Source organism: Ursus maritimus, unplaced genomic scaffold (assembly GCF_017311325.1).
Source record: "Ursus maritimus isolate PB19 unplaced genomic scaffold, ASM1731132v1 scaffold_3, whole genome shotgun sequence".
In the NCBI taxonomy this organism is placed as follows: Eukaryota; Metazoa; Chordata; class Mammalia; order Carnivora; family Ursidae; genus Ursus; species Ursus maritimus.
The window spans coordinates 14,762,019-14,782,418 of NW_024425563.1; the positions used below are offsets into that span (position 1 = coordinate 14,762,019).

The following is a 20,400-nucleotide window of genomic DNA, read 5'->3' on the forward strand; positions in this document are numbered from 1 at the left end:
TCGTTAATTCAAGTTGAGTGGGGTTTTTGTGTGTGTGTGTTGTGTGTGGTGTTTTTTTTTTTTTTTTTTTGCAAACATGACTGTTTAACTGTGTGAAGCAGGCTGTCTAGCGTTTTCAACTGGCTTTGCGGTTTTTGCCAATGCGGGTGTTTCCTCTGGGCTCTTTCCTGTTTGTATGCCTTTCCTGTTTGGTTAGTTGTAACTTTGGGTGGGGTGAGTAGATGGGAAGAAATTTGATTGACTATTTAATAAATTGGGGGGATAAAAGTCCAAATTGCAAAGAATAATATTCTTTTTTTAAAAAAAGATTTTATTTATTTATTTGACAGAGAGAGAGAGAGAGCCAGAGAGCACAAGCAAGGGTGAATGGCAGAGGGAGAAGGAGAAGCAGGCTCCCTGCTCAGCAGGGAGCCCGATGTGTGGCTCGATCCCCGGACCTTGGGATCATGACCTGAGCCAAAGGCAGACACTTTTTTTTCCCCAGAGGTACATACTTAACTGACTGAGCCATTTAGGTGCCCGCAAAGAATAATATAACAAGCATCGAGTATTTATGTATATTCTGAGTATGTAATATAACAAAAGATATAAATGATAATAAGCTTACAACTCACCTTGCAGAATAAAGAAATATTTATGCTTTTCATTTTTGCTTATCTTTTAAAGTAAAATAAAAATCATAACAGGCCGAAAATTATTTTCAATTTCCTAGTCTTGTTGCCATCTCTCCCCAGAAGCAACCTTTATCGGAATTACGGTGTGTGTTCTGCCCCCCCATGATTCTGTAATTTCCTCACGTACATATTTGTATCCATGTACAAAATGTAGTATTGTTTTATATAGTTTAGAAGTTTTATTCAATGTTATGTTTTGGGGATCTATTCCTGTTGATACATAAGGATCTGATTTATTCATCTTAACAGCTGTATAGTATTTCATCCTGTGATTTATGGCACAATTCAGTACCTATTGCTCCAGGAATGGTCATTTGGGATATTTCCAGTTTTTTGCTGTAGCAAACCATGCTGCCAAGAATATATATGGCTCTTGGTGCTTCTCCAGAGTAGACAGATTATTAGGAAATGGAATTGCTGGGTAGAATGGTTGAACAGCTTCAACTCTTCCAGATTCTGACAAATATTTTCATGTTTGAGAGTCCCAGTTTCTCCATCACATGGCCAGCTGGCACTTGGTATTATCAGACTTTTTTTATTTATGCCAATTCCAGGGGCATAAAATGATATTTATTGTTTCAATTTTAAAAGAACTTTCTCTTTAAAGTTTTTATTATGTGATAGTTAAGTCTTAATAAAAATATATAAAGCATCCTATGAGTTATCTGTGTACTCATGAACAGCTTCAAAAATACAATATTACCCATTTAATCCCCCCCCCCAATTCTCTCTCTCTCTCTTTTTTTAAAGTAGGCTCCATGCCCAGTGTGGAGCCCACCATGGTGCTTGAACTCACAACAAAAGATCAAGAGTCGGATGCTTAACCAGCAAAGCCACCCAGGCACCCCTGAATTCCCTTTCTTGATCATCTCCCCCATCTTCGAGGTGATAGAGATAAATACTGTTCTTTTTTTCTCTTCAGCTTTAATAAGGTATCATTGACCGAGAAACATTGTATATACTTAAGGTATACAGTGTGATATTTTGTTTTTATTTTTTTAAGTAATCTGTACCCCCAAAGTGGGGCTCAAACTCCAGATCTTGAGATCAAGAGCCTCGTGCTTCTCGGACTGAGCCAGCCAGGTGCCTCTGTGATATTTTGATATATGTATACATTGTGAAATAATTTCCTCAATCAAGCTAATTAACCTATCTCCTCATCTGTTTATTCCTTTTTTTTTTTTGGTGATGAAAACGCTGATGATCAACTTCCTTAGCAAATTTCAATTATACATTATTATCATCTGTAGCCACTGTGGTATACCTTTGATCTCCAGAATTTACTCATCTTATAACTGAAAATTTGCATCCTTTGACCAATATCCCCATATTACCCCCACCCCCCACTCCAGTTGCTGGCAACTGCCATTCTACTTTCTGTGAGTTTGACTTTTAAGATTCCACATGCAAGAGAGATCATACAATATTTGTCTATCTGGCTTATGTCACTTAGTATAATGTCTTTTAGCTTTATCCATGTTGTTGCAAATGGCAGGATTTCTTTCTTTTTATGGCTGAATCATACATATTCCTTTTTTTTTAAAGACTTCGCTTTTTTGTCAGAGAAAGCACAAGCAGGGGGAGAGGCAGGCGGAGGGAGAAGCAGGCTTACTGTTGAGCAAGGAGCCCGATGAGGGATCAATCCCAGGACCCTGGGATGATAACCTGAGCTGAAGGCAGATGCTTAACTGACTGAGCCACCCAGGGGCTCCATACATATTCCTCTGTATGTCTATATATCTGTGTCTGTGTCGGTATCCCACATTTTCTTTATCCATTCATCTACTGATGGACGTTTAGGTTGTTTCCTTATCTTGGCTGTTGTGAATAATGCTGGATTGAACATGGGAGTGAGGAGATCTCTTTGAGATAATGATGTCATTCTTTTGGATATATACCTAGAAGTGGGATTGCTGATTATACAGTAGTTCTACTTTTAATTTTTTGAGGAATCTCTGTACTGTTTTCCATAGTGGTGTACCAATTTACAATCCTACTGATACTACTCTGCATTTGGTTTTTATTTTTCCCATACATTTATTATTATTTTTTTTAGTATATGCATGTATTTCTAAGCAATATTTAGTATTGTTTTCCATGTTTTCAATCCTGTAAATGTTATCAATACTAGGTGTGCAAATACTTGATTTATTTGCTTTTGTGTGCACAGCATGATGATTCTGAGACTCACTCCTAATGTACAGAGCCCTCTTTGTGTTTCTGTACCATTTTGAGACCTGGACAAGATGGGCTTCTGCCCTGGGCCCTCTGCTTTACAGTCCTAGTTCTGCCTGTATTTTATGTATGTATGTATGTACATATGTATGTATGTTTTTTTTTAAGATTTTATTTATTTGATAGAGAGCGAGAGAGCACAAGAAGGGGAGCAGCTGGCAGAGGGAGAAGGAGAAGCTGGCTCCCTGATGAACAGAGAGCCTGATGATGCGGGGCTTGGTCCCAGTACCCTGGGATCATGACCTGAGCCGAAGGCAGACGCTTAACTGACTGAGCCACCCAGGCGCCCCTCTGGCCGTCTTTTGGTTAATATTGCTACTCACTCTTTGAGGAGTCCATGGGGCCAAGGAATCGTGCCCGTCTAGCACCTGTAGTGCTCACTTTAATTCTAGACCATGCTCTGGGTTTCTGGAACCCTGCAATTCCCGGGCCCACTTCTAGGCCTGGATGGGCTTCTTCCCCAGGTCTTCCTACACGTGGCTGGCATGGTCATTTCCTGTGAATGATGACTCTTAACAGTGTGGGACACAGCCTGAGGTGGGAAGAGAGAAGGGGTGGGCCAGAGTTGGAAGCTAGGGCCAACTTGCTTCATTCTCTTGTATCTTATCAGAGAACTCGGAGGAGTCTCAGAAGAATTCACATGTGATTTTCCAGGTCATTTTGCAAGTATGTTTGTCAAGATAAGAAGACAGAACAAATTTTTTTTCCTTAAGATTTTATTTGTTTATTTGACAGAGAGCGAGAGAGAGAGCACACAAACGGGGGCGGGGGGGGGAGTGGCAAGCAGAGGGAGAAGCAGGCTCCCTGCTGAGCAGGGAGCCCCATGTGGGACTCCATCCCAGGACCCCAGGATTATGACCTGAGCCAAACGCAGATGCTTAACCGACTGCGCCACCCAGGCGTCCCCAGATAGGAAGACAGAATGTATTTCATTGAACCATTTTGTAGCTTCATTTTGTACTTTTAAATTTTCAGGCGCTTGGTGCACGGACCTCCATTTTATCTTGCCCTAAGTCCCACACGTTTTAGGAGAGGGACTGCTTTAGTTCTTTCAAACGTATGGCTTTCTTTTGTATGAATGTGTGCAATTTGTATACCAATTTTTATTATCAAAATATGGATTGTTTTAAATTTTTTGGTATTACAAACCATGATGCATTGAATATTATGGTATATCTCTCCTTGTGTACACGTGCAAGAGTTCCCTGATATCTCCTAGTAGATTTATCTTTAGTTTTATGAGATAATACCACATTGTTTTCCAAGTGTGTATACTGGGTTTTACTCCCATCAGAAGAATACGAGCATTCCCTTGCTTCATATCCTTGCCATTTAACAACATTGGCCTTTTTTGGGGGGGGTGGGGGTAGGTGGGGAGGGGTGGGAAGAGGTACATTAGCTTTATTGCTTTGCCAGGCAAAGGAGGCTGCAGCAAACATCCGCAGGCCCCCTGGGGAGGACCCATGATCAGCCCTTTAAAATTTGTGCCAGTACAAGCAATGCAAAATCGTACCTCACTGTGGTTTTAATTCTTTATGTATTTCTGCATATCTAGCTGTTTTAAGACCTAATGCTTATATTTTTGGTTTGTCTTACTTGGTGTCTAAATCTTAGCAGTTGCCTCTTATTTCCATTTTTGCATTTTTTTGGTCGTCTTACTGGTCTATTTACTTTTGCTTGTGATAGTCTTTTTTTTTTTTTTTTTACCATTTTCAAGTGCATAGTTCCCACTTATCTTGATGAGCACCGAGTAATGGATAGAATTGCTGAATCACTAGAACAGACACGTGAAACTAATATAACCCCGTGTATTAACTGTGCTGGAATTAAAATTAAAAAAAAAAAGAAGAGGAATGACCTCCAAACTTGGGCGGGGGGGGGGGAAGTGTACAGTTCAACGGCAATAAGTACATTCATGATGTGCAATCATTACCACTCTCTGGTTCTAGAACATTCTGCTCAGCCCAAACAGAAACCCTACACCAATCAGCAGTCATCCTGTTCTCCCCTCTCCCTGCCCCCCCACCTTTAATCTACTTGTTGTCTCCATGGATTTGCCTTATTCTGGATGTTTCTTGCAAGTGGAATCGTACAATATTTGTCCCATTGTGTCTGGCTTCTTTCACTTAGCATGTTTTAAAGGTTTGCCTTTTACTTTTGCATGTTACATGTCATCTGTGTGGTGTATTTGCTGGGGAGGAGTCATCTTGGAAGTTCCTTCAGTTACTGAGTGTGCTCTGTCCTTGTAGTCTAGCTGTCAAGTTGATGCCACAGAGACTGTGCTGTTTTCTGTGACATCAGGGCCCAGAGGGGCGTGTGCCCCATAAGAGTCATTTGGGAATTTTTATTCTCTTTTTATTTTATTTATTTATTTATTTATTTTTTAAAAGATTTATTTATTTATTTATTCAACAGAGATAGAGGCAGCCAGCGAGAGAGGGAACACAAGCAGGGGGAGTGGGAGAGGAAGAAGCAGGCTCATAGCGGAGGAGGCTGATGTGGGGCTCGATCCCATAACGCTGGGATCACGCCCTGAGCCGAAGGCAGACGCTTAACCGCTGTGACACCCAGGCGCCTCTTTATTCTCTTTTTAGATTTGCTTCATGTTTATTTTCACTTGGCCAAATCTGCCTTTCCATTTCTGCCACTTTCTGCAGAAATTAAGCTAAGAGGCGTAACGACATCATAAGTGATACTGTAAATCTTGATAAAATATTGAGTAAGGGACAAAGAAGCATCTGATAACAAAATATTTTTTACTCTTTACAAAATAGAGAGATGGCAGAAGTGAACAGAGAAAACAAATACAGGGTTGTTTTCCTTCCATAAAAGGGTTCTAATTTGCTTATTGCTCCTGACTGTATTTACTTCCAAAAGGTATCTTTGATCTTTACCTACAGACTACTCTGGAATTGACAAGGCCCCAGGATGGGGGTGGAAAAGGAGTTAAAGAATCCAGGAGGACCTAGGATTTCAGGCCCAGTGAGGAGTCAGTTTAAGCAGGTTGGAGCAGAGGAGCTGGATGCAGGTTTTGAGGAGAGTGGAGCCCTGTTTTGCCATCCTTTTTGCTCCTCCACACCGAGAAAGATTTTCATCTGTTTCAGACCAACTCAGAACATCAGGTCACCAAGGAGGCTAGTTTCCAAACATTTTGATTCTTCACCCCTCTCAGTAGAGAACATTTTGAGCATGTACTACGATTATGTATATATTTACTTAAAAATCACGTAAAGTATAACTCTTAATTTGAATATTAAATACTGACTTTTTTATCTTTTAAAAAACTTCAAAATCAACTTTCTTGAGGTATGATTTACATGCAGTAAAATGTACCTGTTTAAAGTATCCAGGGCGAAGAGTCTCAGTAAATGGATATACACCCATGTAACCATCACCATGATCAAGATACAGAAAATCTCTATGAGAAAAAGAAAAAAGAGAATTTCTGTTACTTCTAAAGGTTATCTCGTGCACCTTCTGAGTTAACCAGTTGATCCTCCCTACTTCTCCACCTCTTATAGCCCAGGCAATATATTTTTTTTACTTTTTTAAGTTAAAAAAAAATATATATATATATATATAAAGGATTGTAACATTTTTTTCCTGTACCCTGAGCTATCAGTTCTGGGTAGCCCCTGGGGTATAGTAGGTGGCCAGCTTTGGAACAGTACTTCTCAAACTTTGATATGGATCTGAATCACTTGGGGGAGAGCTTACTAAAACACAGATTTCCACGTCACACATCAGAGATTCTGGTTTAGAAGCGGGAGGGGGTGTGGATTGGGCCGGGGGATCTGCTTTTTTACCCTTACCCTAAGGATTCTTTTGCAGGGGTCCATGAACCACACTTTCAGAAACAGTACCTAGGGGTGTGCTTCCTGGCAGACTGCAAAAGCAGGGTGTTACGTGGCTTCAGACTTCGAGGGCGTAAAAGGGAAATGGGATGGATTCTTTAGTGCAGAGTGAACAGAAATTGAAAAAAAGTATTGCTTTCTCCAAGGTTAGGGTGACCTGTTACTTTTCTATGATAGAACCACAAGACATACAGGAAACGTGGGGCATTCTTGCCACTCCATCAACAAATATTTATTGAGCACATGCTTTCTATGGCAAACAGCCTGTTCTAGAGGCTTCTGCCCCTTTCTTTCCCACTAAAGGAATCTTTAAGCCACCATTAAACAGCTTACTAATCTTTCTCTCTGGTCTATTTGAATCTTGCTCTTACCTTCCAAAGGGATTGCTGTTGGGGAGTATGGCAAGGGGAGAAGGGAAGGGGCCTGTGTGAAGAGAGGATCTTGGGGGCTCCCTTTTTCTAATCCTCAAGATTCTGGCACTACCACCACCACCCCTGAATGCTTTACTCTTCACTTCCTACGCTTTTTCTCCGTCCTGATGTGGACTTAGGGTGATGGTTCCCAAACTTTGCTGCCCATTGGAATCGCTTGAGGAGTCTTTAAAAAAAAAACCCTGAAGCCCCGTTCTCCCACCCCCACAGATTCTGATTTAATGGGTCTGGAGTATGGCTTGGGCACTGAGATTTTTTTAGAAGTCCCTAGGTGATTTTTTTTTTTTTAAAGATTTTATTTATTTGACAGAGAGAGAGCACGCGCACAAGCAGGGAGAGCGGCAGGCAGGGGGAGAGGGAGAATCAGGCTTCCCTGCAGAGCAGGGAGCCCGATGCGGGACTTGATCTCAGGACACTGGGATCATGACCTGAGCTTAACCACCTGAGTCATCCAGGCGCCCCTCCCTAGGTGATTCTATTGGGCAACACTAACTTGGAGCGCTGGAGATGGAAGGCATTGTCTGCAATAACAGAGACATGATTCCTGGGTGCCCCAGTCTTGGTGCAGTAGACTACACACAGGTCCTGGGTGCTGCCCCCCCAACCCCGTCCCCTCCCATCCCCCCGCAGGTCTGGTCTGCTCCTGTTGCCCTCTGCTGTCCAGAGTTTTGCAGCCAACCTGGTGCATTCCTGTCCCCGGGGCCATGGCCTGGTGCAGGTGCACCTGGAGCTCACCCTGTGGCCGCAGTTGGCTGGCCTTCTCTTCTTTGTACCTTGTGGGTTCCAGATGGTGCAGTGGTGGTTAGAGCCGGCCCCTTTCTTCAGCTCCAAGCTTCTCTTCGCCCACACAGTCCCTTATCCTGCTCCCGTGCTCTCTGTTGGCCCACTCTGATTCTCCCCATCTCACCAAGCCTCCCAGATTCACCGAGCCACCCCTACCTCTCGTAGCTTGGCAGTTTAACCTTGAACATCAGCGGTACAAACATAGGGAATGGGAGTCTCATGGCTTCGAAATAATACTTCCTTACGGTTGTTTCTGATTGGTGACATTTTCTTCTTTAGACCAGTATTCTCTAGATTTTATCTTTCACACGTCCTGGTTCCTTTTTCACCTGGTGTATATCATGGTGAGCTATTTCCTGTTTTCTGTACAAATCAACTCTCTTTGTTTTTATCAACCCCTGCCCACAAGGTGTTGGGGAGCAGGGGGGGTGAGTGGAGAAGGGGAGGGGTATTTTGAGACAAATTACTGTCAAAAAAACAAGACTCTCCCTTAGGTGGTTGGTTATCTTTTCCTGGTGGGTCTGGTTGAGGAGCCCAGAGCTGGCTCTGTGTTTACCAGCTTGGGAAGCACAAGGGCTCCGAAGTGACCACCTAGTTCAGGAACCTAGCTTAAACTCTGATCCAACGAGTCCAACTAGCAATTCTCAGCTCCAGCTGCACGGTAAAATCACCTGCCGCCCCTTGTCAAATTAAATCAGTCTCTGAGGGTTAGGCTTAGGTATTTCTAAACACTCCCCAGTTGATGAGTATGTGTAGCCAGGGATGAGAGCCACTCTACCGCCCAGACCTAGTCTGAGTTGCGGGGGAGGATTTATTGCCAGGGCTAAAATAACATTCTGTTCTGTGGCTGGAAGAGAAAAGTGAAAAGGTCATTTGTTTTTAGTCTTCAGCCAGAGATTCCTGAAACCGAGACAATTATGTTCTTTCAAGGCCATCTTTGCTCTTTTTATAATTTTTTTTTTTATGAAGTTATCATCTCCTCTCCCAACTCATGCTGTTTGAAGTTTATCTGCTGCAAGTGCAGGCAGAATTCTGCAAACACTTGTCTTCCCCTGGGCCGTTCGTAATGGTTTGTAGGAGAGCTCTTCTCTGCGCCGGCAGGTGGGGAGCTGTGCGCCAGCCTTCTGCAGGCCCAGTCGTCCTTCACAGGAGAAGGCAGCCTGAGTCTCCATCTTCCCAAGTGGAGCGGTGGTCCCAGAAGGCAGGCAGGCAGCAGCATCACCTGGGCACTCGTTAGAAATGCAGATCTTCAGTCCCCACCCCAGACCTACTGATCAGAAACTCTGGGGGTGGAGCCCAGCAATCTGTGTTCTAGCAAACCTTCTGGACGATTCTGACACACACCAAGAGTTTGAGATCCAGCCAGTAGGTCCAGGGTGGGGCCTGAGAATTTGCATTTCTTTCTTTCTTTTTTTTTAAGATTATTTATTTATTTATTTGACAGAGATAGACAGTCAGCGAGAGAGGGAACACAGCAGGGGGAGTGGGAGAGGAAGAAGCAGGCTCCCAGCGGAGGAGCCCGATGCGGGACTCGATCCTGGAACACCGGGATCACGCCCTGAGCCGAAGGCAGACGCCTAACAGCTGCACTACCCAGGCGCCCCCAAGAATTTGCATTTATGACAGCCTCCCAGTGATGCTGGTCTGGGGACCTCACTTTGAGAACAGCTGGCTTAGAGAACCTGAGGAGGCCATGGCGGACTTTCACGCCCTTTCCAGGCTGAAGCCTCCTGGTGGATATTAGGGACCTGGAGCTGGGGCAGAGTGATCAGCAGAATGTGGAAAAGAAGCTTCTGCCACCCTAAACCTAAAACATGACCTCCCTCAAGCTCTAACGATGCCCGGTGCTGCTGAACTTGTCTCCCCAACGCCAGTCCTAAGACGCAGTTTCTGTCATCTGTTGTCCCACCTTTACCGGATTCATGTGCATTTGCTCGCCTTGTACTCTGCTCTCAGTTTTCCATTGAGTGCTGGGGAACAGTGGTTTCAAGAAGGGCTTTTTTCCCCTACTTCTTTTTCTCCCTCTTTTCGGTTTGGAAAAGTTTTGATCTGCTTTTGTTTTTCCAGATTAGGTTTTGGGTTTTTGTTGTTGTTATTTTGTTTGTTTTGTTTTGTTTGAGATCAGGGTTCATTTATCAGATCTTCCTCTTATTTGAGTTACCTTGGATTTCTCATTTTATTTTATTTTTGATTTCTCATTTTATCAGCCTCAGTTTCCCTAAGTAAAAAGTAAATTGCTTCCTCATAGGCATACCATGTTACATATTAAATAGCAGATGCGGAGTTCCTGTCACTTACAACACAGGTAATAAACGTCGGTTTTTGTCCTCCTGGCCTTACTCCCAAAGAGATGGGCACAAACTGCCCCATCCTGATGGCCGACCAATATGCTGAAATTGGGGTAAAGAGAAAGCGTCTGAGAAGTGGGGGGAAGTCTAGGGAATGTGGGAAGATGGAGGAGGCTGCTAGTCAGAGACCAAGGCTGGATATAGACGCTGCAGACTGAAGCCGGGTGCAGAGTGAGTGTCTCGGATCTAGAGGAATGAGCAGTTTGCCTGCGGCTGGAGGTGAGAAATGACAAGTGAAACTGAGCCTTCGGACAGGCTGCAGCAAGGACCCAGTGGCGCAGGGCCAAGCATGAGTGTGTTGGGTGAGCATGGAAAAGCCTAGAGACTCAGGGTTCCAGACAAAACCATTAGGCTGCCTGGTGGCCTCTAGTTATTTAGAGGAAATGTTGACGTCAGGGACCTTGGATATGCCCTCCTTCTCCTCAGCTAGGACAGGTAGGACCATTGCTGCATCTAGCTGTGACCTGGAGAGGGGCTGGGTCCTCTTCTGTGATCCTGATTTCGCTGTCAGAGAGGAGCCATAGTCTTGGCACTGGGGGCAGGATGTCTGGATTGGAGGCTAAAGAGAAAGCAAAGACTCTAAATTCCTTTCCAGTAACAGTTGTCATGTATCTCTGAGACAGAAGGTGGAACCTGTCTAGCGGTGGGGTGTTTATTTCACAGAGGTCATTTTCAGCTCCATTGCAAGGGAATCATTTTTTTTAAATTTAAATTCAATTAATTAACACAGAATATATTACTGGTTTCAGAGGCGGCGTTCAGTGATTCATCAGTAGCATTAATGGCACTGGCCAGTGGAGTGAGAGGCCTTACAGTTAATGAGTCTCCCATTCATCTGGTGATGGAGTGGCTTTCTGTCTGGGCTGGAGTCTGAGGACCCCTCCTGTAGGGGGGCTGGGACGAGTGATAAGGGGGAGTCAGTCCAGCTGAGGGCCCTGGGTGGTGGGGACTGCTGGGAGCAGTTATATCTGAAACCACAGAACCCCAAAGCAAGCTGAGGGAGCTGAAGTCGGCTTATCAAGGAGTGCCGGAGACACAGAAGGCCCGCCTGAGGAAATGGCTGGGATAGAGGCGTCACCAGAGCCCGATGACCTGCTCTCGACTTCTCTGCGAAGCAAAGTGTACGGGAGGGCTGGTTGGGTTTTAAGGGCTCAGATGGTAGCAGACACAGTCATCGATTCCGTGGGTTTTGTTTTTTTTCTAAGAGGTGCCACAGCTAGATCTGATGGCAATTCCAGAGGGTTTCAGAAGTGCCTTACACACAGACAGCAGCATTTGAATAGTGCCATTTTATTTTTATTTATTTTTTTTAGTAATCTCTACACCCATCGTGGGGCTCAAACTCATGACCCTGAGATCAAGACTCACATGCTCTACTGACTGAGCCAGCCAGGCGCCCCAAAATAAGTTACTTTTAAAGATTCATTCTTAGAAAATAACTTTTATCTAAATGTTTACATTTAAAAAATTACTAGCTTCAGTAAGATAGTTTTGCAAAGTCATTTGCATTTCTGCTTATTAGTGACAACTAAAAAATAGTGGCAACAGATAAATGTTTAATATTTGGGAAATGGAAGAAAACTATTAAAAGAAAGATTTTAATTCTCCATAAGAAAAATAGAACTTGAATAAATGGAGAGATAGTTTCTGTTTCAGAATCGGAAGATTAACGTACTTAAGGTGACATAATATCTGATCTAATTTATGGAGTTAACACAAATTAGATTCTCAATATGATATTTTTGTGGAAATTGACAAAACCGTAATAAAATTTCTATAGAGAAAATGATAGGTAAGCACACTAAAGGGGTTTTGGAAAAGGAGTAAACCAATGATGTAATAAATTACTCCATTAATATTTAAAATATGGTGCAAAGGAGATTTAAGTTATATTAGATTTAAAGCAGAACAGTAGATTGATGGGGCGCCTGGGTGGCTCAGTCGTTAAGCGTCTGCCTTCGGCTCAGGGCCTGATCCTGGTGTTGTAGGATCGAGCCCCACATCAGGGTCCTCTGCTAGGAGCCTGCTTCTTCCTCTCCCACTCCCCCTGCCTATGTTCCCTCTCTCGCTGGCTGCCTCTCTCTGTCTGTCAAATAAATAAATAAAATCTTAAAAAAAAAAAAAGAACAGTAGATTGATAAAATCATAATAGACGTTCCAACAGTTCTAAGTTTGTTACAAGATTATCACATAATAGTCCAGAATTACAGAATAATAAGAAAGAAATCCTATTTAATATTAGGATTATTATTGAGGGGCGCCTGGGTGGCTCAGTCCATTAAGTATCTCTTAATTTTGGTTCAGGTTATGATCTTAGGGTTGTGAGATCAAGCCCCGCATGGGGTTCTGCACTGGGCATGGAGCGCGCTTAAGATTCTTTCTCTCCCTCTCCGTCTGTCCCTCCCCTCCTCCCCCCCTCTCTAAAAAAAATAGGATTATTATTGAGAAAAGTTGATGTAAAGCATTTCTGTCCATTTCTGACACTATTTGTCATAATAAGCTCCAGATGTATTAAAGAATTGTAGTCGAAGGTATTTCTTTTACAAGTGAAAAAATATATATTACAGTTATCCCACTATGGTGGAGGAATTAATTTCTGACATATTAAAATTATGAAAGGCAAATTGGAAGGGTCTGATCATATAAAACTTTAGCAGCGGCAACCTTAATTAAAGTTCTTGGTAAAAAGGGAAAAAATGCAAAACTATTTGAAATAAACAAGGCTGGTAATGATTAATTTTTAAAAGCGTAAAGAACAATTATAAATCTGTAGGTCAGTAACCATTCCTACTATAGATAAACAGTTAAAGAATATGAACAAATAGGAAGTAAGGAAAGTAAGGAGTAGTAAGTAAAGAAATATAAGGATCAAGGCAACATTTGGGAATATTCCAGTCTCGTTAGTAAATTAAGTGCAAATTAAAAGCATAAGTCTATTTCTTACCTATTGACGTAGCAGAAGTGATAAAACTCCTTATTAATGTGCTTGCAGGGAAATAAACACACTCACAGATTGCTGGTGTGTTTCCTGGAGAGCCCTGGATCAAAATGAAACAAGCTGCCAAGAAAATTATTGTGTCCTTTGAGGCAGTACTCCCGAAGGAATAAATCCCAGGAAAATATTGTAGAGGATGGAAGGTTATTTGTACAAAGGTCATCGTAGCCATGCTATTTATATAGTGAAAATCCGGCCATGACCTCACTGCCTGGCAATTTGATGACAGTTGTGCAAACTAGAAAATGTTAATATCCCATCATATTAATAACTATTAAAACCATAAATCTGAGGACTTTGGCTATAATTGTAGGTAGCACATGTAAGTTAGAAAGTGTAATGAGTTTGTTATGTGGACACTGATAACTGCCAAATTACTTTTGTCTAATGAAAACGTTGCCGTCAGGGTTTCTCAGTGATCTGAATCGGTGCTTCTCGGACCTTAATGTCATTAAGTCATTTGGGGATGTTGTTGAAGGGCAGATTTTGTTTTGTTTTGTTTTGTTTGTTTGTTTTTAAAGATTTTATTTATTTATTTATTTGACAGACATAGAGACAGCCAGCGAGAGAGGGAACACAAGCAGGGGGAGTGGGAGAGGAAGAAGCAGGCTCATAGCAGAGGAGCCTGATGTGGGGCTCAATCCCATAATGCCGGGATCACGCCCTGAGCCGAAGGCAGACGCTTAACCGCTGTGCCACCCAGGCGCCCCTGAAGGGCAGATTTTGATTCAGTGTAAGTAGGGTGGGGCCTGAAACTCTGAATTTCTGACAAGCTCCCAGGCATGCTGATGCTCCCTCCTCTACCACTACACTTTGAACACGGAAGACACAGGTCTCTGCCCTCGGTTGGTAGCCACTAGTCCCAGGTGGCTATTCAAATTTAAATTAATTAAAATAAAGTAAAATAGAAAATTTAGTTCCAAAGTCTTACTAGCTATGATTCAAGTAGCCATCTTTGGAAAGCTCAGATCATAGAACAATTGCATCATCGTAGAGTGTGTTCTCTTGGACAGCGTGGACCTAGATCATCAGTGTCTTAAAATGCAGGAATTTCTGTCTCTTTTTTTCTGTAGAGTTGTTTGAAACATACAATTAAGAGTTTGTTCCATTCCTTTGTAGTCACAGATCATATAGGTATACATACGTTGGTATATAAGACACAGGAGAAATAAAGCAATGAATAATTTTGTATCATTAATATATTTGATAAAGGGGGGCGCCTGGGTGGCTCAGTTGGTTAAGCGTCTGCCTTCAGCCCAAATCATGATCCCAGGGTCCTGGGATCGGGGCCCATGTCGGACTCCTTGTTCAGCGGGAAGTCTGCTTCTCCCTCTGTCCGCCCTCCCCACTCATGCTCTGTCTCTGTCTCTCAAATAAATAAATAAATAAATAAATAAATAAATAAAATCTTAAAAAAATATTTGATAAATGGAATCTCTTTTCTCATTGACTTTTACTGTCAGTCCCTACACGTATTTTTTTTAGAAGATTTTTTTTTAAAGTAATCTCTGCAGCCAACATGGGGCTCAAACTCACAGCCCTGAGATCAAGAGTCACATACTCTGTGGACTGAACCAGCCATGCACCCCAAGTCCATAGATGTATTATAATAATTATTCTTTGCCCCACAGTGGGCAATCATTTCCAAGAAATTGATTTTAGTTTCTTTGTCAATTTTTTCCTCTAGTAATGAATACTAGAGGAGATAGTGTTTAAAGAAGTATTGCAACAATTTATAGATGTGTATAAATTGTGAGAGAATACATCCCTGGGGCACCTGGGTGGCTCATTCAGTTGAGAGTCTGGCTCTTGGTTTACGCTCGGGTCCTGATCTTGGAGTTGTGGGATTGAGCCCCCACTTCTGGCTGTGCACCTAGTGGGGAGTCCGCTTGTCTCCCTCTGCCCCTCCCCCAGGGTGCGTGCATGCGTGTGCGTACACGTGATCACTCTCTCTCTCTCAAATAAAAAAAAATAAAAATAAAAATAAATAAATAAATAAATAAAATCTTTAAAAACTACATCCCCTGTACCCCAACTTAGGTGTTTCATCAGTTTATACTTTTATTTTTTTTTTTTTTTTTTTTTTAAAGATTTTATTTATTTATGTGACAGAGAGAAAGCCAGCGAGAGAGGGAACACAGCAGGCGAGTGAGAGAGGAAGAAGCAGGCTCCTAGCGGAGGAGCCCGATGTGGGACTCGATCCCGGAACGCCGGGATCACGCCCCGAGCCGAAGGCAGACGCTTAACCGCTGTGCCACCCAGGCGCCCCAGTTTATACTTTTAAAGCGTATTCTCTAAGCAGAATTAGTTATCAAAGGATGTAGCATTGATAACCGAAAGCTCGCTGGATGATTTGTTTTTTTTACTTCTGTGGTGTGGAAACACTGACAATTGTTTTCTTCCAGGAATTTGTGCAAATATTCTCACAACGTTCTCTCAGAAGAGAATTTCAAGGTCTTGAAAAATCATGAGCTGTCTGGACTGAACAAAGAGGAACTAGCCGTGCTTCTCCTCCAAAGTGACCCTTTTTTCATGCCTGAGGTAAGTGATGAGTCCTTAGTTTAAGCAGCAGAGAGAATATGATTGGCAGTGTTGTGTCATGGATGTGTTGGAACAGGAGCACAAAAGACGCAAAGTTACCGCCAGGCTCTGCAGATAGCAATCACCAGGTGCTTGTTGCTAAGGGACCTAAAGATTCCAGCAATTTCCTTCCTGTTTGAAGTGATCTGAAGGCACAGTACTAGGACTAATGGATGCTCTCCATATAGTAGCTTCCTGGAAGGAGATGGTTTTTGAATTGAGGTTTTGGAAGATGATAGGGTATATTGGTTGAGGGTCTAGGCAAAGCTGTTACACCAAACAGACCCCCAAATTTAGTGACTTAAAGAAAATATAATTTTATTTCTCTGTCCCTCGACAATCTAGATCCAAGGTCATCAAACTATGGTCTAGGGGCCAAATCTGGCCTGCCACCTGGTTTTACAAATAAGGTTTTATTGGAACCCAGCCACACTCATTCATTTGCATATTGTCCANNNTTCTTTTTTTTTTTTTTTAAAGATTTTATTTATTTATTTGACAGAGATAGAGACAGCCAGCGAGAGAGGGAACATAAGCAGGGGGAGTGGGAGAGGAAGAAGCAGGCTCATAGCGGAAGAGCCTGATGTGGGGCTCGATCCCATAACGCCGGGATCATGCCCTGAGCCGAAGGCAGACGCTTAACCGCCGTGCCACCCAGGCGCCCCCCTTTCCTGCTTTCTTAACACAAGAGTAAGCTGAGTAAGTTTCAAAGTCCTGACCCTGCCACCGACTGCTTGTGTGATCTTGGACAAAGCAGGTAATCCTTCTGGGTCTCACTTCATTTGCTGTTGTGCATTCGTTCAACTAACATTTAGGAGTGCCTGCAAGAGGCAGGCACTGCGTTAAATCTTGGAGGCAGCAGTGAACAAGATACATTCCTGCCCTGAAAACCTCAAAGTGTTCACACTCTCTCGCTTTGCCTTGCCCTGTGAGAATATAAAAGCTTCCGGCAAACCTGACTTCCTGGTTTATAAGCTTGTAAAATTTAAATGTGCTTATTAAAGGCAGAAATGCTGTCGTTTGTCCTGGTCTAATGAAGGCCAGGAGCATTCTTACTTCCTTATTAAAATAGTCCTAGGATTGGGGCGCCTGGGTGGCACAGCGGTTAAGCCTCTGCCTTTGGCTCAGGGCGTGATCCTGGAGTTCTGGGATCGGGCCCCGCATCAGGCTCTTCCTCTGGGGGCCTGCTTCTTCCTCTCCCACTCCCCCTGCTTGTGTTCCCTCTCTCACTGGCTGTCTCTCTGTCAAATAAATAAATAAAATCTTTAAAAAAAAAAAAAAAAAAAAATAGTCCTAGGATTGTTAACCAAAGCGTCATTCGTGAAGTTGCTAATTGTTCTTTTTCTGCCATAGCCTTGAGGACACTGGTTCTCAAACTTTAGGGAGCATCGGAATCACCTGGAGGGTTTGTGACTTCAGAGTGCTGAACCCCACCTCTGGCAGCTCTGACTGTAGAGACGGGGATAGGTCTGAGGATTTGCATTTCTGATACATTTCCACGTGGCCCTGATGCTGCCAGTCCAGGGACCACACTTTAAGCCCGAGATCACAGTGAACCAGGCTGATCTGGGTTGCTCAGTCTGTTGAAACAATTTATAAATGTTTTGATCTTTGGGATTCTTTTATGTAATGATTCGAACATTTGCAGTGCATTTTATATTTTGCACAACAAAATATTTTTTGTTTGCACAACAACATATTTTATTATTTAATCTGCTCAATAACTTGGGTTAGGTGGACAGAGCAAATATTTTCCTCCTTCACAGCAGAGGAAACAGAGGCGGGGAGTAGGTAATTCAGGTGAGGTCACATAGCTGGTTCTAGGGCTACGGCTGCGGACTTTGAAATCCGTTTCTTCCAGTCCTGCATCATACGGCCTGGCCTCCGTGACAGTACTTCAGTAAAAAATACGTATGCCCTCTTTTCAGTAAGAACTACATGTCAGCAGAGCTATTTACATAGAAATTGAAAAATTACCTTCTTGGGTTTTTTAGTTTTGAGACACCTTGTCATGTTCTGCCTAGCAGAGACAACAGCTGCAAGTAAGATCCACATGTCCTTTTTTTTCTTTTTTTTTGATGATTTTACTTTTAAGTAATCTCTACACCCAATGTGGGGCTCGAACTCACAGCCCTGAGATCAAGAGTCACATGCTCCACTGTCTGAGTCAGCCAGGCGCCCCCGACATGTCCTTTTAGTTGCAGAATGACTTGATAGCCTTCCTCTTTGGGGTTCCTTTGTAATGTAGGGCTCCCTTTGGGTCCTGTTTGGTCCTAATGTAGCTGGCCATGGCCATCTTCTTTTGGTTCTTCCAAAGGGTTATTAAATTCATGGTTCGTTTAGTTAGTTTGCATGCCTCCTCTACCCCAAATAAATCATAGTTGACTACAACTCGTCTAGATGGTAGAAGACACATGTATTTTTATCCTTTGGTTTATCTCTGCTTACTGCCAACATTTTTGTTGACTTCGGCTTTCCTTAATGGCTGTGTGGCAAATGCGGGAAGGTGTATTGTCTCTGGCTAGTGTTTGTTTCTCTCTTCTGCAGATATGCAAAAATTACAAGGGAGAGGGTCGAAGAGTGACTTGTGACAAATATCCACAGTGTGAAAGGCTCCACGTCTGTGAGCACTTTACCCGAGGGAACTGCGGTTATACCAACTGCCTCCGGTCCCATAACCTGATGGACAGAAGGGTGCTGGCCATCATGAGGGAGCATGGGCTGAGCTCCAGCGTGGTTCAAAACATCCAGGACATCTGCAACAGCAAGCATAGCCCGCAGAAACACGCTGGGCACAGAGGTAACTGCTTTCCACATTTTCTTTAATAGAAGGCACAGAAATAAACAAATCACAAGGGAAGTGTAACTTTACCTATAATCATTGTACCTCACCACGCGAAACTGTTGTTGCCTTCAGACCTTGTCTGTATGTATACATAATTTTTACTTCGTTATAATCATAGTATATATGTAATTTTGCAATTTGATTTTTTAAAATTTTATTTATTTATTTGAGAGAGAAAGAGAGAGTGAGCACGAGAGGGGGGAGGGTCCAAGGGAGAAGCAGGCTCCCCACTGAGCAGGGAGCCCCATGCGGGATCTCCATCCTGGGACTCCAGGATCATGACCTGAGCCGAAGGCAGATGCTTAACTGACTGAACCACCCAGGCACCCTGCAATTTGATTTTCATGCTAAGTACTAACCACTCCCCCAGTTTGTTAAAGTGTTTATCATTTTTCTAAAAGCTAATTGATCAAGCTTTTTTTTCACCAGCTATTAGCATTTTGTCCCATTAAATTTTGTCGCAGTTGTTTTGTCACTTTCTGTCCATTTTTGTGCACCTGTGAACACTGACACGCACACACATAACATTTTTGTGGTTAGAGCATTTGAGGTATGCAGTCATCCGGAGCCTCCACGCCTGTGTATATAAGCACACACTTCCTTAAAACAAGGCCACTCTCTTCCATAGCCTCAATACTATTAATACAGGAAATCTAGCATTAATGCAAAAACCATACACAATTTAATTCACAGTGCTCAGTACTATTTCTTTAAAAATGTATTTATTTTTACCATTTAAGTTGTGTTAAGAGATAACATTCCCTTTTAACCATTTTTAAGCGTACAGTTCAGTGGTATTACATTCACTCTGCTGTCAGCCATCACCACCATCCATCCCCAGAACTTTTCCATCTTCCCAAACTGAAATTGCATACCCAGTAAACAATAACCCCATTCCTTCCCATGCCGGCACCTGGCAACTTCCTGTTCTGTTCTCTGTCTCTATGAATTTGATCTCTGCAGCATCCTCATAGAAGGGGGGTTATGTAGGATTTATACTTTTGTGATGAACTTATTTCACTTCCATAATGTCTTCAAGGTTCATCGAACCCATGTTATAGCATGTCCTTCCTTAAAAAAAAAAAGACGATATAAAAAATATTATATATAATTCTAAAAATGGGGTAAAGATATACCTAATAAAATTTACCATCTGAACCATTTTTAAGTGTTCAGTGGCATTAAGTACACTCACATTGTTTTGCAGCCCATCCCTAAACCTCCCTTTACCTTGCAGAACTGAAACTCTATACCTATGAAACAATACCACATTCCCTCCTCCCCCCAGTCCCTGGCAACCACCGTTCTTCTTATTTATTTATTTATTTATTTATTTAAGATTTTATTTATTCGACAGAGATAGAGACAGCCAGCGAGAGAGGGAACACAAGCAGGGGGAGTGGGAGAGGAAGAAGCAGGCTCATAGCGGAGGAGCCTGATGTGGGGCTTGATCCCAGAACGCCGGGATCACGCCCTGAGCCGAAGGCAGACGCTTAACCGCTGTGCCACCCAGGCACCCCTCTTCTTTTTTTTAATAATAATTTTTTATTATGTTATGTTAGTCACCATACAGTACATCCCTAGTTTTTGATGTAAAGTTCCATGATTCATTACTTGCGTATAACACCCAGTGCACCATGCAATATGTGCCCTCC

At 42.7% G+C, this 20,400-nt stretch overlaps 1 protein-coding gene across 1 annotated transcript in view; it reads left to right on the forward strand.

Moving 5' to 3' along the window:
* Positions 1–20,400, forward strand: part of ZC3HAV1 (zinc finger CCCH-type containing, antiviral 1) — a 59,781-nt gene that overhangs the window by 4,493 nt on the left and 34,888 nt on the right. Inside the window, exons 2-3 of the mRNA XM_008697373.2 lie at positions 15,726–15,861; positions 18,448–18,700. Of these exons, the coding sequence (XP_008695595.1) occupies positions 15,726–15,861; positions 18,448–18,700 (389 nt within the window). The remainder of the gene's footprint in view (positions 1–15,725; positions 15,862–18,447; positions 18,701–20,400) is intronic.